The following is a 16,768-nucleotide window of genomic DNA, read 5'->3' as shown; positions in this document are numbered from 1 at the left end:
TGTGTCTCCATTTTGCTATGGAAACGGCAGGCCTTACCGCAGGTGACAGCATAGCGACTCATTTCCATCTACATCAAAAATGGAAAAACAAGCAGTTACAGGCAGGTCCGTTTACATCGCATTCAAATTTAAAATGCAGTCACGAAACAGCTCAGCATGCCGCGACACAGTGTGTCAATATGACAACACATGCTACATAAGCCAAACAACTTTCAAGTCTGTTTGCCTAATGTCAGTCGACTTCAATCAGGATGCCACATTTCAGCCCGAGTCCCTTGACGTCATTTATTGATCACTCACTGAATTACCAGCATGTTTCGGTGGTAACTGTGAAATCCGTATTGAGTCAGGTTCACTGGGCTTCAACATCATACAAGCGACAAGATCTACCATAAGCTAATCCCGCCCGCAGTGATAGTTTTCACCGCTCGCTACCACCGACTCATCTGTGCCAGTTGTTAACGAAAGAGCGCCGATGTTGAAGACCCATTTCCCCTGACATGCAGGGTACTCCAGCTGTAAAGGACGGGGAGACAGCTGAGACAGTGACGTTTACCTGGGGACTGACTGCCTTCAGGGCATACTGAAAAATGTCCTTGGTCGTGGCTGGATCTGCAAGTCAGAGACACACACTTACCCACTAATCTCACAGCCGTAGAAACAGAACTGACAACTTTTTGTCTTCAATGTGAAATAAACAGATACGCACGCACGCCCACGCACACGCACGCACACCTTCTTCCATGGTTTTAGTGAAGTTGACCATTAGAGAAGTGATTCCTCTCAAACATCCAGCAGCAACAATAAGCTTTGGTTCCCTTGTTGAAGAAGTCATCTGGAAAAAAACAAAAACATTACGAAACTTTGAAACCCTCAACTAAACGCACACACACACACACACAACCAGCTGTTTTAACCGGCTGTATTCGTTGTGCCATGCTCAGGACACCAGGTCTAAACAAAACTGTCAGAATCAGTAAAAAACCCCCACAATACTTAGACCGGACAGTCATTTTGCCAAAACGCTCGGCACCAGCTACAGAATAAATGGTGATTCTTCATTTGATCTATGTCGATGATACTGTACATCATCTGTAAAACAAACCTGCTCTTTTAGCTCCCCCAGATAGGCCTTGTAGAGTTTGTCAGAGTTGTTGACCATCTCACTGGGGTGAAGCTCTGCAAGAACTCCCAGCAACTCGTAGATTTTGCCAAGTACTATTCCAGAAGTTCAAAAATAAAAGAATCAATGTTTCGGTGATTTACATTTTCCTCCCTCTTTACCGTGTTAAACCAAGGCTCGGCATCAAATGACCACTCACCCGAATCGGGCAGTTTGCTCCTCTGACAAAGCTCGCCGTAGTATCTGTTGAATATTTCACAGATCTTAAAGTCTGCAGCAACACTGGAGGCCTTCGTTGTTTGGAGAACCTGCGGAGAGGATTTAACAAGAATAAGCTCTGACCAACTACTTTTCAAGCTATCCACCAAAAAGTACAGCGGCAGTGAGTCAAACATTGACAAGAGGAAAGTCTGTTTACGTTGGATCTGCCTGACCTGAGGAAAAGGCTGGTGGTAAAGAGAATACACCAGATGCCAACAGAAACCCACCTTAATGAGGAGCTCCAGCACCGGACACCTACATTTGGCCACTTTTTCCTTTGTATACAAAGCCATGCATGTGTCCTGCATAAAGAAACATGGAGAGGTCAAAAAAATGTTTTTCTTACTTTGTGGAACTGCGTGTGCATTCATGTCGATACTGTCTCGTGCTTTACTGAGAGACGATTCATCCTTCGTAGAACTAGAGAACTTACTCTTATGTCGAGGGCGTAACTTTTCTCCCAGCCTTTGACTCTCGATGAAACCCTGTCCAAGAACGTCTCCAAAAAACATAGGATCTTAATTCGAGTGTCCCGCAACTGGAAAACAGATGTCTGTGTCAAGGTAAGAACTTTTCAGTTTGCCGCCTTATCGTTCACCACACGCTCCTTGGTACCAACCTCATCTGACGGCAGGGACTTCCTGAGGAAGCTGAGCAGCCCGTAGTCTTTAGAGAACAATAACGACGTCTGTAAAACTGCGAGATAGAGATGCAAGATGGAGTCACATGGACACGTTAATATCTGGTTTTGCATAATCCTTACCAGAGCTGCAACAAGTAGTCGCAATCGGCAGCTATTTGGATTATGGATTAATCGCTTCTCAAACCTCGGATGTGAGGGTTTGCTCATTCTCTTGGTCACATATGACAGTAAATTGAATATCTTGGGGCTTTGGACAGTCGGTCGGACGAAACGCATTAAAGACGTCGCAGTGGGCTTGGAGAAATTGTACATGGCACTTTAACAAGTTTTTAAACATTCAGTCGTCTAAGCGACCAGTCGATCGATCGAGAAAACAACTGGCAGATGCATTGTCAATAACAAATAGAAAATAACAATTAGCTGCAGCCTCACTCGCTACAGTTTGTGCATCACAGTGCCAACAAAAAATCTGCACCGTGAGAACACCCTCCAATTTCAAATATAAATACATGTGTGCAATTTTAGGGAGGATCTGGAGGAGCCGGGGTTGGATGGCGACAGCCCCTGGCTCTGGTACCGGGACGCTGAGTCGGCTGGGCCATGGCTCAGTGCTTGTGATGGGAAACTATGAGCAGATGCTTTGTGCTGCACATGGTGTGAACCAAAGAGCGAATCCCGCCGAGGAACAAGGAGCCGTGGAGGGAATCTGTGGTGGGAACATCTCGCAGACTCCTGACCCCGGTTGGAAAATCCGCTGCAAAGTGTTTTTTAACGGCGCAAACAGCGCGGACTTCCAGCGGAGCCATGGCCCGGAACCCTTGCAGGCTCCGACTTGACCGTCAAGAGTCACACGGATGCGACAACATGTTCCGACCGAGCGTTACCGCCCACCACCGAGACTTTTGGCGGAAGAGGCTGAAATGATAAAGGCAAACTTCATCTGAAAAACTCTGTCAAAGTTTCTGAACGATCTCCTGCACGACGAACTGATGACTAGCCCCTGAAAGTCCCGACAGCGCCTTATCCCGCCCGGCTTCTGTCGCTCATCAACAACAGAAGCGCTCTCAACCTCAAATTCCCAGATTGTCAACGGAGTTCGGCGCGGATTCAATCCGCTCCACGGACGGACTTCGCTGTCTTACCAAGCTCGTTCTCGGTTGGTGCTAGCATGCACTCCTGCCCCAAGTCGACGACTATATCGTGACATTTCAAAGCCGCAGCTCGGTCGTCTTCGTGCGAAAGTGATTCGTGAAGATGGAGGAGAAGCCCGTGAATCCCGCCAGCGGCTCGGCCGTGGCAGGACATCACTGCGGCGCTGAGCTAAGCTCCCACCCGCGTCAACACACGCCACACCGGCACCGGACTGCGCTCTCTGGGCTGGATGAACCAACAACGAGCCGGTACACAGTCGTTCAGCCTCGACGCAGCCTTCACGTCAGGAACAGTCAGGTTCAACGCCGCCCGAGTTTCAAAATAAAAGCCCCGGCAGTGCCTCTGCCATTGGCTTGTGGACTTTCTTCTTCTTCTTCTTCTTCTTCTTCTTCTTCTTCTTCTGGCTAACGGCGTAGCAGGTGCATCATCACCACCTTCTGCCTCGGAGTGTGGACCGGAGATGAAACAGACAACTTAACTCGACTCGACTCGGTTAATTGACGTTTTTGCGGTAAATTCCTGACTTCCAGCCTCCCCGAGAGCTTCTTGCATACATGATCTTTCTCCCTCATACCTATTCTACCATCCCCGATCACGTCCGCAACAGCATTTACGGCACCGTGAGTGTTCACTGCCCTCCAGTGGTCACAGTGTGTAACTGGTATTACATTCAAACAATTGGGGTCTTGGCGGTGGACCTTCAGACAGGGGTCATTCTGCAAGACCAGGGCCACAACACGGAGGATGCAGGAACCGTCGTGGTTGTTATTCTACTCCAGTGGTGCAAATTTCTAACAAATCTGGAACCGGTCAAACAATGTAGACAACAATAGAGTAGAGTAAACCCTGGGGCTTTTGGGGCCCCTGAGGGTCTGGGGCCCTCGGGCGGTTGACTATAATGCAGACTAGAGTCTAGAGGACAGGAACACTAATTTACGAGCTATTTACTGGATTACACGTTTGTTTGTTTTGGTTTTTTAAATGTTGTTTAATTACTATATTGATTCATATTGATTAATACCAAAGTGTATATTATTAATACAGAATCAATACGTTAGATGTACACAACATCGGCAGCATGTAGTGGTAGTTGTACAGGAGTATCAACACTACCAACTGCTACCTCTAAAGAGAATAAATATTAATAAAAAGAAATCAGTCAATAAGTATAGTCAGTATCAACATCTGTATGATTATTGTTCAGTTTGGTCACCGTATTGTGAAAGTACTCACCGGAAGTCTTACTTTGCTAAACTGTTCCACAGTTTATGTGCTCCACCTACTTCTGGCGGTTTAATAAAGGCAGTTCTCCAGGTTGAATTCCACCGGTCACAGCGTCACTAGTAATAAAGTCTATTTTAATTTGTGATTCGTTCGGATTAATCAGGAGTCCTTTTAAGTAAATGATTACAATTGCTCCGAGTTATAAACCGGTCATATGGACCGACTGAAGTGCATCAATTACTTGAAAAATAAAAATGACAAAAATAAATAATCTACTAAGATTCTGGTTGTCGATACAGGTTTTATTCCAACACAGAATCTACAAACAGAACGACCCAAGCGAACCTACGCACATTTACTCACGATTACCACATCACCAGTTGGACGCGGCTTGTGCAATGAAATGCAGAGGGGAGTCACATATATTTAATCTTTATTGTGTTGTGCTTTTCCTGCTGCAAAGGGCACAGGATTCCAGTCTTCCAGTCCTCCAGTCGCTCGGTGGTCCCGGTTCACCATCACCGAGGGGCTGCTGCAGCGCCAGGCTCGTTCAGACGCGTGCAGTCGGGCTGTGATACGCTGTGTGTGGAGCAAAGCATAAAGTACACGTCGCCGCCTTCGTATTTAGTCGAAACCGCGAGCAATGCAGAGGGTCTCCGGCCATCCGAGACTTTATCAGACTGCCAGCTTTCACGCTGTCCACTGTTGAGTCCATCCTTCAAAACACCAGGACTCGCGCATTCGTTTAGTGAAGTATGAGGACGCAAAAAGTAAGATTCACATCTATTTATTAAAATACAGCAGTGTCTTAAAGATTGAGGTTGCTTACAGAGCTCTGGACCAGACTACGCATCCCTGACAAGCCTACAGCATTCACATCGGTTCACGAAGTCTGAGTGTCAATTCTCTCCCTGGTCCAGCAGATATTCAGTTTAAACATAGTAAATAACATTATCGGCACGGTCACCTTCTTATCGGCTGAGACCTCCGTCACTCCTCACGGACATTTCACTCTGGACATGATTGACTCTCCCTATTTAACCACTTACCTGTAGAAAAAGAGGTAGAAAAAGACAAGACACTACACAGCACCCAAGGACAGTTTTTCAAACTGTCCTGCCGTTTCCATATTAGGGGTTGTTTTTCACATATAGACAACCATATATCTTTGGGTGCATTCTTTGCAGAATAACACCTCTGTTTAGTACCAGCACCTGAGTTTAATAAGCACAATCATCTGGTTTCTTTTAGTCTCGTAGTAAGATAATATATAAAAATAACCCTTCACCACAAAGAGAGACCTGTACGTGATCTCGTCAGGCATGTGGGGACAGACTGGGCTTTTCTTTTCTTCTTGCTTTGATTAGGGTGATAATGGTGTTTATAGTGTGTGTGTGTGGGGGGGGTGATGCCTATTAAACACTCTGTGGGCACTCTCTCTCACTTTGGAGCATTTTCCGAATTCCGGCACACGCGTTGCCGTGAAGGTGAAAGGTTTATTACCGACAAAAAAGCGGCTGATTCACGGCATTGACCCGGTATTGATGTGTGAACATGTATGAAGAATGAAGAAAGTGCTGATCTTGTGCCTCTACTCGTTTCCCTCTTTAGCGCTTGCAGATACGTCCCTGACGGGCTGGACCCCGCTAAATGAAGGACAGGGCTCACATTACTGGAATTGCCACTCGGTATTTGATCGACTTCTACACACTAAATTACACATATAGCGTATTACTGTGTTATATTTTGAAACGTTGCCCGGCGACCAAACACTAGAATGGAATGTGAGACCGAAATGGCCGGAACAGAACCACCTGATGTCACAGCTGAAACCGGAGGTGCATATGAAGAGGATCTGGAACGTGGAAACCACTTCACCAAATCCACAGACCTTGAAGCATCTCAGAGAGAAGAACTTCATTTTCAACAGTTGGACCAAATAGCTCGAACGATGTCCCAGACAAGTGACATATCAGGCGAGTTGAGTTATTGTGCTGAATTATTGTCAGTCGTTATTTGTCCCGAGTAATCACGCGGGTAATGCCGAAGGAGCGCGGTCTAACTCTTGTCCTTGTGAGGCTTAGTGTGAGAGAGGAGTTGATTGAACTGCACGGGTTTTTTGAGGCTCTTGCCATTTGCTTTGTTGTGTTTTACCGCCTCATAATGTGCTTATCTGCCGCCATTTACAAGCTTGTGGGGGTCAGAATAGCAGAGACTGGCCTGGAAAGTTGAACTGTTTGTTATTCCCTCATAGATGAACCCTGCGTCTCCCAAGAGCCACGACCACCTCAAACTCTTAACGATAACAGATACTGTATATTGTCAGGGTCTCTCTAACATGTGCAGGGATGCATTCGAGAACACAACACAACTGGAACCAAACACAGAGACGCGACCTTGCTTTAAAAAAATTTGCTGTAATATGTAGTGTGGACTGGCTCCCGAGGGAAGACGTGACTCCATGTTATTTTCAAACCCTCCGCTCTCGCTCCCCGTGTCTCCACAGATGACTTTCCGGTATTCCCAGGCACCCTCCTCGGGTCCGACCACAGGATACTGGACTTCCTCGGTGAAGGTGGCTTTGGCTACGTTGCCAAATGCAAGAACACTCGAACCAGGATATCAGTGGCGGTTAAAATATGCAAAAACCACCCCACAGTCATCCGGCAGGCCCAGGAAGAGGTAGCTGCAGTTGGATTGTACTTGTAAAAAACATGTTTTTTTCATTCAGTCCACGCAGCTGATCTTTCACTCGCATTCAACCTGTCGTCAGTAGAAATCTGACCTTTCGTGTCTCCCACAGCTGGCAGTCCTGACGAGCCTGCAGACTCTAGATCCAGACGAATCCGGCATTGTTAGATGGCTTGGCTCCTTCTTTCATGAGGAGCGTATATGCTTGGAATTCGAACTTCTGGACCAGAGTCTCTTTGACTTCATGGAGCAGAGACGTAACAAGCCTCTGCCAATGAAGGAACTCCGGCCAGTTGTGCGCCAGGTTGGACTTTTGTCTTTGTTGGCCGCAGAAGTTCCACTCTTTACCTAAACATCTGCTGTGCTGAAGTTCTTGAAGAACAACTGCTTCCTAACAAGTGTATGTGTATTTGTGTGTTTTCAGTTAACCACAGCGTTAGCACATCTGGAGTCAGCTGGCATCATACATGCTGACATAAAGCCGGAGAACATCATGGTCGTGGACCGGCGGCAGCTGCCCCTGAAAGTCAAACTCATAGACTTTGGTATGGCCAGCCACGTGGCCGCTGTCGCGCCGGGCTCCTGTGTGCCGAGTCTCTGGTACAGGTGAGGGTCTCCAGGGAAGGGTGGATGTTAAACAGGGGGTGACTGGAAGACAAACAGCGTCTCGTGTCCTGTTTTACCGAAGAAATGTTCGCAATGAAAAGACGTGACGGAGGCAGAAGCGAAGGTTTCCTTTTCGTATCCCAGGCGTATAATTACCATGTTGCTCTTCTCTTAGGGCTCCAGAAGTCACACTGGGCCTGACCGTCTCAGAGGCCCTCGACGTCTGGTCTCTGGGTCTTGTGACGGCTGAACTGGCTCTGGGCAATCCTCTGTATCCCGCTGAGCACGAGTACGACCTGGTAAGTGTTAGTGTAACAGGCGTCTCTCCACAGTGAAATGGACCCGCAGTGTACGTAATGCTAGCGAGGGAACTGTTTAACGACGTCCCTTTTTAAAACGCGGCTTGTTGTTTTTTGCGCTGCCCCCAGATGAGATTCATTGTCGAGACGCAGGGTCAGCCAGCAGATTATCTGCTCGACAGTGGATCGAAAAGCAGCTTCTTCCGCAAAAACGCTGAGCAACCGTGTGCGAATCCCTGGAGACTTAAGGTACCATCAGTCCGCCACATCCGCAGCGTCTGCCTGTCTGACACACTACAATTCACTCTGCCCGTGCTAACGTGAACACTGTGTCTTTGTAGTCTTCGGAGGAGTTTTCCACTGAGACTGGGTATCGTAGTGAGGAAACCAGATTCTTCACTCTCAGCTCTTTGGATGACATTGAGCATGTGGGCGCTCAGCTGATGCCGAGAGACACAGAGGGGCGACGGGAGCTGCGCGAACTGACAGAGCTGGTACAGAAGATGCTACAGCTCAGCGCTGGCGAGCGCATCAAACCCGCTCAGGTGCTGCAGCATCCGTTTTTCTGTGCTGACCTGCTCAGTGACGGCAGGTAAGCTGTGTGTTGAGGTGCGGCGTGTGCAGCTGCCTGCGGCTGGGCGAACATGACGGGTTCACTGCCTTTGCTTGTCTTCCAGTGTTGACACCTGCTGGAGTCTGAAGACCCCGACCGCTGAGGCGAACGGGCCACAGATTAGGCAGCAGCAGCAGCAGCTGCAGGAGGAGCAGCAGCTGCAGCAGCTTCAGGAGGAGGAGCAGCTGCAGCAGCAGCAGCAGCAGCAGCTGCAGCAGCAAGAGCAGCAGCTGCAGGAGGAGCAGAAGCAGCTGCAGATGGACAAGCAGCTGCAGATGGAGCAGCAGCAGCAGGAGGAGCAGCAGCTGCAGCAAAATCAGCAGCTGCAGCAGCAACAGCTGCACACGCAGCAGCAACAGCTGCAGCAGCAGCAGCAGCAACAGCAGCAGCTGCAGCAGCAACAGCAGCAGCAACAACAGCATCAACATCAGCAGCAGCAGCAGCTGCAGCAGCAAGAGCAGCAGCTGCAGGAGGAGCAGCTGCAGCAACAGCAGCAGCTGCAGCAGCAAGAGCAGCAGCTGCAGGAGGAGCAGAAGCAGCTGCAGATGGACAAGCAGCTGCAGCAGCAGCAGCAGCAGCTGCAGGAGGAGCAGCAGCTGCAGCAGCTTCAGGAGGAGGAGCAGCTGCAGCAGCAGCAACAGCAGCAGCAGCAGCTGCAGCAGCAAGAGCAGCAGCAGCAGCAACAGCTGCACACGCAGCAGCAACAGCTGCACACGCAGCAGCAACAGCAGCAACAGCAGCAGCAACAACAGCATCAACATCAGCAGCAGCAGCAGCTGCACCAGCAAGAGCAGCAGCTGCAGCAGCTGCAGCAGCAGGAGCAGCTGCAGCAGCAGCAGCAGCAGCAGCAGCAGCTGCAGGAGCAGCAGCTGCAGGAGGAGCAGCAGCTGCAGCAGCAGCAGCAGCTGCAGGAGGAGCAGCAGCTGCAGCAGCAAGAGCAGCAGCTGCAACAGCAAGAGCAGCAGCAGCTGCAACAGCAGCAGCAGCAGATGGACAAGCAGCTGCAGATGGAGCAGCAGCAGCAGCAGCAGCTGCGGCAGGAGGAGCAGCAGCAGGACATGTTGGTGGATCCCACACCTGTGACCACTTGTGACCCTGAAGAAACTGTTATTGCCCAGCCACCAGGTTTCTGTGTCAGCCTGGAGGGAAAGAAAGCGGCACACGTCCAACCTGGTTAGTCTCATCTCTAAAGTACTCAGACTCATCGACCTGTGCTGAGGCGTTTGAACTTTAAAGTAACTAACGACGCATTTCTTTCCCATTTTCAGAAGTCACTGCAACAGGTGACGGCATGACGGGGGGATGTGTCAAACAGTTCTTCGAGACAGTCGCAAGGGCTTTTTTCTGCTGCTTCGACCTGGGGGGCGACCTGCTGTGAATAAGCAACAGCACCGACCAGCCCGCTTTTCATTTATCACTTTCTGTTTTTCACTTTTCATTATTAAACATTTCAATTAACTTCACGCTTTGGTTGCTGGATTTCTGTAGCTGTAAGTCACATGGCAGATACTAAGTCCAGGTGAAATGAAGCTGAAATGTATAATTGTGCCGCACATGTCATTTCTTGCATGGTCTGACAGAGGATGCTCATGTATTTGGTTTACAGTGAATATATTCCGACATGAAGTCAGAAAGTCAGGCGAGATCCTGCACGTTTCCCGCCTCCTCCTCCGACTCCAAAAGACTTGAACGAGTTTCTTGCCGGACGTCGCGCTGCAGCCATTTCGTCCAGCTCGAGAGGGAGCGCGTACTGTCCGGCGCATTAGGCGCAGCTGCAGACGCTGCACCGCTGCGCACACTGCGTCGCTTCTACCAGCAGGTGTCAATAACGGGCAGTGTGCTACCCCGAGTCTCGGAAAAAGGGGGTTTTCTTTGCCATGTAGAGTTGAGTTGTTTTCACGTCGGGGTCGTGGATGCGGAGTCGGTATTTTGTGTAGGCTTTACTCTGGCAGGCGGTGCAGGTGGAACGACACCGTCACAAGCATCAGACAAAACCGGGCTCTGGTGTAGAAAGACACCTTTTGACTTGTAGTGGCGGAGCAATTGTTTAGATTCTGGATGTGGCTCGGTCGTACCGGTGCAGATCCCAGGTAGACCACTCCACTTCAGTCTTTAGAAGGACAGACAGCGGCGTGTCTACGTCTCCACGTCCAGAGGTTTCCTGCTCCGAGAGAAACGGGGGGCAGGGGAGCACGAACTGAATGCGCCCGCAGCACAGACGTGCTACTCAAGCAGGCCCCAGTGTGAGGCGCAGGGATTTACGACCCAGGCGAACGCGACACGCCGCTGGAAAAGGTCACGGCCACCGCAAAATCACCGGACGTTGAGAGAGTTTGAGTTCAGAATAAAAGCTTCACACGTCCGCTTGCATGCGTGGGCTTTTCATCCAAGTGGTTGAGGAAGGATCTCACGTCAGGACTAGTTGTTTGACTGAGGATCACGGGTCACAACCGGAACGTTTAACGTTTTTGGGTTTGTGATGGCCTCGTCTAAGTCGTCCATGTTATCCGAGGATGTGAGGAGGCCTCTCGATTGGACACATTTTAGTTTGGATTTTATATATATATTTATTTTAATTTAAAACAAAAAACAAAGAGAACAAAAGGCTTTTCAAAGTTACACCAATACACTGACATACAAAAGATTGCTGTGAATTCCTAGCCAGGAAATTTATTTTGAAAGGGATAACAGGAGGTTGGTCGTTTTAATGTGGTGGGCTTTCAACTTGAAAACCCCAGGCACCTGTTGTTAAAGGGGGACTGGACACACACACACACACACACACACACACACACACGCCTAGGAAGTCCAGTAGCAAACTGTCTGAAATCTACGCAGTCTGGATCCACTAAACCATCCTCCACTAGCCTTGTCAGAAGAACTCAAGTCACCGTCACGTTCCAAATGTGTTCATTTGAGCTGATTGTAAACTGGTTCAGTTACTAATGATTTCAAAGTTGATGCCTTGTTTTGAAAGTCGTTTTTTTCTTACAATTGAACTGTCAGTGTTTAAACTGGGCTTTTCCACAACTTATCCATTACTTTTAGTTAACTATTTCTCTGGGCTTATTGACTTTAAAAAAAAACAAAAAACAAAAAAAAACACACTCTTAGTCACAAAATGGTGTTTGGGGATTATTGATGCTTCAATACGAGGCAATTTTTTAAAAATTAAACTGTCATTTCTGTTTGATCAAATGACCTGAAAATTGAAGAAGTAACCCCCTGATTAGGAATTACTGCAGTAAACCACCCACTGTCCATCTGTATTTGTATACTGTACTGACGTTTTTGTTTTACGCTGCGTTCAACCATCTTCATCTCGCTCGTAAATACACGACGAAACAAGTAAGAGAATCCCACCTCAAGAGCGGGACAGTAGGCCTTGATGTCCAGAGCTACAATGTTGTGGTGCAGCGAGAGGACGAATGTCAAGCAGGATGACAGCAGCTCATCTTTGTACTGCTTCATTCTCACACACACCTAGTGGGAAAGCACACGTCACTCACATCCTCTGCACATGGCATTCCCTGGTTTTTCCCTGGAAGTACGAGAGAGAAGCTACCTCTTTTCCAAACTTTGAGAAGAGTGCAAAACAAGCACTTTTCACTGTGTCACCCTGGGGGGACGCAGAGCTTCTGAGGCCAACTCCCCGTTCAGAAGCGAATTTGTACCGTTTTTAGTGTAAGTATATTCAATGTGAGGAGTGCACTGCATGACATTACTACTTTTCCTCCAGGTCTCTTTTCAACTCCGCTTCTTCAATTTTAAAAAAAGAAGCTGAAAACACAATCCAATGCATTTCTTTTGTGAGAACAGTTGAAACGAGTTCTGACCTGCCCAGATAATTATTCAAATGCCCTGACAGTGAATCCAGTGTGATGGCGAAAAACAACAAACTGGATGACATAGAAAAAGCTTTGCGCTAGTGGCAATATTACCTGGTATTACTTGATCCTCTTGGCAATTTTCAAGGTGACAGAGGGCAGCTAAAAGTCACAGTCTAAAAGTCCTTTAAACAGTCCAAGGTAGTCTTGACTAGACGGAACTTTCCACTTTCCAACTTGAACTTGGGAAGACTGAGAGAGACCATTTCCACTGTCTTTGTTCTGGGAGAGGAAGGAAACAAAGGCACAATTCTTGAATCAGTCACGTCACAGTTAAAAAAAACAAAACAAGACTTTTTGATTTAAGCAAACTGAATTTCTCTGCAAGTAAAACATTAAGCTCAGTAAATATATATACGTGTCTTAATTCCTTCATGAAAACAACGTGTGAAAACACGCATCTGACCTCAGAAAGCAGGATGGGTTTTGAACAGACTCGAATCAGGCCCTGGTGAACTGAAAAAGAAGCCAAAGTGAATCTTTTAGCAGATGCTATGTGCCAACTCATCTCCAGACAACAGTCATACAAAAGCAGCATACCGTCACACTCAGATCTGACAACAGTGAAAACATTAAGAAGTAAACTGGCTGACACACGTTATTAGCCAAATAAACAGTTTCATACTAAAACGCATCTTATTAAAGGGCAGTGTTTCACTGTCCGAGATCTTGGCCATCTGATACAGGTAAGATGTGCTCGTGATCAACGCACCCACAGAGCTAATGAAACTCCACAGTACAGGTCCTTTAGAGGCTATGGCCACCAGCACCTTCAAGATGGACCTGCAACAAGTAGTCTGCATCCTCTCACTGTACTGAGGGAAGCTGTCAATCTGCACCACAAGGAGGCGCTCCAGGAGCGGTGTGTACACTTCTGGAACCTGAGGCCATGGACACAAAGCAGAAGTTCAAATTAGTCCAATCAGATGAATTATTCGGGTGCCGTTAGTCTTTCTTGGCACATTCAGTGCTCCACTGAGAGGAAGCCGGCTCAAGCTCGTCAGTGTGATTGAGGGTTTTGTTTTTATTCAACATTTGGTCCAACTGAATGACGGACTGTGGGTCTGTTACCTTGTCCAGGTGAATCAGGACGCTGGCTATGGAGTCCAGGAAGCTGGGTAGCTGGTAGAAGCTGTCGTCCTCCCCGTCAGACTCCGTCAGGTACATCTGCTTACAGCGCTGAATCAGCTCAGTGTACATCATGTCCACATCTTGTGGGCAGACTTTCTTGCATGGCTACGGGGGAAAAATATATTTTTTGCATTTTGTCTCGTCTAGACTACACATGAACAACAACAGAAGCTCAGAGATTAAACTCAAGATTGTCCAGTGGCCCGAATGGGAAACAACGCAGATACACGACATTATGTTCAAGCAATGGATGGAACTGTAGATCTTAACAATTCGAGTCATTTGTGCACATAGGAAACTTTCACAATTGAAATGAGAGCAAACAAAGCAGTAAACATACAGCTGCAAAGAATCCATATCCTCGTATGGCAATGGACAGTTCTTTGTGTGTCGACTCCATGGTCTTAATGATGCTGCAGAACTTCTGCATGAAGAACTTCAACTTAGTTTTATGCTCCTCAATATTTTCCGCCACCAGCATCGCAACCTGAAAAAGGATCATAAAAGCACCGTACAAGCGGTGGAACACTGAGGAAAACTGACTTTTAAACTCGGTTGGCTTCATAACAAACTGCTCGGAGCCGTGCCACCAATGATTAAGTTTTATTTCAATCATGGTATATAAACTGGTCAATCTGATGGCCTACATGGTTTCTGGCTTTTTGCCTATGTGAACAAGCCTTGAAGTGTTTACCCTAGAGGACAGGAACACTAATTTACGAGCTATTTACTGGATTACACGTTTGTTTGTTTTGGTTTTTTAAATGTTGTTTAATCACTATATTGATTCATATTGATTAATACCAAAGTGTATATTATTAATACAGAATCAATACGTTAGATCGGCAGCATGTAGTGGTAGTTGTACAGGAGTATCAACACTACCAACTGCTACCTCTAAAGAGAATAAATATTAATAAAAAGAAATCAGTCAATAGGTATAGTCAGTATCAACATCTGTATGATTATTGTTCAGTTTGGTCACCGTATTGTGAAAGTACTCACCGGAAGTCTTACTTTGCTAAACTGTTCCACAGTTTATGTGCTCCACCTACTTCTGGCGGTTTAATAAAGGCAGTTCTCCAGGTTGAATTCCACCGGTCACAGCGTCACTAGTAATAAAGTCTATTTTAATTTGTGATTCGTTCGGATTAATCAGGAGTCCTTTTAAGTAAATGATTACAATTGCTCCGAGTTATAAACCGGTCATATGGACCGACTGAAGTGCATCAATTACTTGAAAAATAAAAATGACAAAAATAAATAATCTACTAAGATTCTGGTTGTCGATACAGGTTTTATTCCAACACAGAATCTACACACAGAACGACCCAAGCGAACCTACGCACATTGTGGGTATTCAATATTTGTTGTGTTATCTATTGTGCCTTATGTTATATGCAGCTACATGTAAGCCAAGAAGAGATCACACTTCACTGATCAGCAGGAATCACAGAAACACAGGACATGACCCCAAAGGTCAAGGAATCAGAAAACAGGCACAAGCCATAAAACCACAAGGCGGGCTTTACGGTACCCCCCATTGGGCTGACTGAGATATACAGCATATAAAAGACACACACATAGAGCTCAAGTCAGATCTCTTCATGGTATTGCTGCTTGTGCAGACCTGATTGATCTCCGCTCTCTGCAGACAGCGAATAAATACTCATACTTATTCAATTGAGTTTCCGTACTTTGTTTCCACATCTGAACTGGGAGAGACTGTGGCTGAAACAGGTCACAACAATTTTGGGGGCTCGTCCGGGATGTGGTAAATGAGAAAACGGAACATTCGACCTAAAAGAGTTCTTCATGAACAAAAGACTGGGACACAAGCCGGCAACAAAATAAGGTAAGCAGACACCTGTTAAAACAAAATCTGCGTATTGAATATTTTAAAACTGTGTCCTGTCTGACGTATCGTGCAAGAACTCTGCCCAAAAGAATAAATACAGTATAATAAATTAAGATAGAATATAAGTGTGTAAAAGGAAAAGAAAGAAAAGTAGACGATAACCGTGGGTGGCAAACCCCAACCGCGCTACTCGACGGAGGGCGGATAGAACTGGGTTCTAAGCTGGGTTAGAGTCCCGGGGATTGCGGCTCCCCGAATTCTATCTAAAATTGCGGAACTTGAATTGAACTTTTTGAAGAAAATAGAATTAATAAAGGGTGAAAGGCCCGTAGGTTGAAGTCCTACAAATACGTCTACTATAAAATAGAGGGTGAAAGGCCCGTAGGTTGAAGTCCTACAAATACGTCTACTATAAAATAGAGGGTGAAAGGCCCGTAGGTTGAAGTCCTACAAATACGTCTACTATAAAATAGAGGGTGAAAGGCCCGTAGGTTGAAGTCCTACAAATACGTATACTATAAAACAGAGGGTGAGAGGCCCGTAGGCTGAAGTCCTACAAATACGTGTGTAATAATAATTAATGTGTGTATTTAAACTGTAAAAAAAAAAAAAAAAAAAAAAAAAAAAAGGGGGTGCGGGAAAATAAAACTCTGCAATCTTAAGTGGAGGTCAGTGTCATAAGCAGTGTCGTAGCGTGAACTGTAAAGCGGACAGAGGAAACCTAACGGTGCTAACACAATCTGTCTGCGTGGAGGGAAAACCTCACGGTGTCAACAAAACCACCGGTTCACAGCTACTCGGGGCAGTTGCTCGGCCGTGGCATACAAACTGTCTGGCTGCTAGGCATTGAACCAATACCGGCTAAATAAACGACACGGTTCGTGAATAAAGCCGAAGAGAACAGAGTTTAGAAATATGGATGGAGAATTTGACAGAGAGATAGAAGATGGAGGATGGAGTCCGGGAGGACTGTGGTTAACACTGCAGGACCAAATGGATAACACCCTCAGGGCCATCGGTTCTACATGCACTCAACACAGCAGGGACAAGAAGGTGAATAAAGCTAAAACAAAACTGAAAGAGTTAATAAAAGAAAAGGGCAAGAACCCCACTGATACAGGATCCCTAGGCAAATTACTATATGAGAAAATAATGGAAGCTAAAACTAAGAAAGATGAGGCTACAGAGCAGGGAAAACAAGCTGGTCTGTTACAGAGATCGAAGCTGAAGAAAAAAGCCGGCAGATGGGACATAGGCGGACAGGTTTGGTCTGAACTGAC

The 16,768-nt window shown here is 46.7% G+C and overlaps 2 protein-coding genes across 5 annotated transcripts in view; both read right to left on the bottom strand.

Annotated features, from left to right (window-relative positions):
• Nucleotides 1-4,504, bottom strand: part of prkdc (protein kinase, DNA-activated, catalytic subunit) — a 38,800-nt gene extending 34,296 nt beyond the window's left edge. The window contains exons 1-9 of one of the 2 annotated variants that reach the window (XM_040126484.1): nt 3,170-3,548; nt 2,004-2,080; nt 1,818-1,922; nt 1,612-1,686; nt 1,323-1,431; nt 1,106-1,218; nt 736-835; nt 557-612; nt 38-68 (exon numbers count right to left, since the gene is read on the bottom strand). In XM_040126484.1, coding sequence (XP_039982418.1) covers nt 38-68; nt 557-612; nt 736-835; nt 1,106-1,218; nt 1,323-1,431; nt 1,612-1,686; nt 1,818-1,922; nt 2,004-2,080; nt 3,170-3,332 — 829 coding nt within the window. In that variant the 5' untranslated portion in view covers nt 3,333-3,548. Of the gene's footprint in view, nt 1-37; nt 69-556; nt 613-735; nt 836-1,105; nt 1,219-1,322; nt 1,432-1,611; nt 1,687-1,817; nt 1,923-2,003; nt 2,081-3,169; nt 3,549-4,412 lie in introns of those variants that run through there. The other variant, XM_040126486.1, reaches the window with a different exon arrangement.
• Nucleotides 4,505-11,178: 6,674 nt separating this feature from the next.
• Nucleotides 11,179-16,768, bottom strand: part of LOC120789647 (DNA-dependent protein kinase catalytic subunit-like) — a 9,597-nt gene continuing 4,007 nt past the window's right edge. The window contains exons 1-7 of one of the 3 annotated variants that reach the window (XR_005707429.1): nt 14,636-14,727; nt 13,971-14,117; nt 13,571-13,735; nt 13,212-13,380; nt 12,906-12,955; nt 12,178-12,721; nt 11,179-12,095 (exon numbers count right to left, since the gene is read on the bottom strand). Coding sequence is in view for 1 of the 3 variants with exons in the window: in XM_040126490.1 (XP_039982424.1) it covers nt 12,602-12,721; nt 12,906-12,955; nt 13,212-13,380; nt 13,571-13,735; nt 13,971-14,111 (645 nt within the window). In the remaining 2 variants the exon portion in view is untranslated. Of the gene's footprint in view, nt 12,722-12,905; nt 12,956-13,211; nt 13,381-13,570; nt 13,736-13,970; nt 14,118-14,635; nt 14,728-16,768 lie in introns of those variants that run through there. The other 2 variants (XR_005707428.1, XM_040126490.1) reach the window with 2 other exon arrangements.

This window comes from Xiphias gladius, chromosome 5 (assembly GCF_016859285.1).
Source record: "Xiphias gladius isolate SHS-SW01 ecotype Sanya breed wild chromosome 5, ASM1685928v1, whole genome shotgun sequence".
Classification (NCBI taxonomy): Eukaryota; Metazoa; Chordata; class Actinopteri; order Istiophoriformes; family Xiphiidae; genus Xiphias; species Xiphias gladius.
The sequence above is the reverse complement of the archived record's forward strand: the minus strand, read 5'-3'. Positions and strand labels throughout refer to the sequence as shown.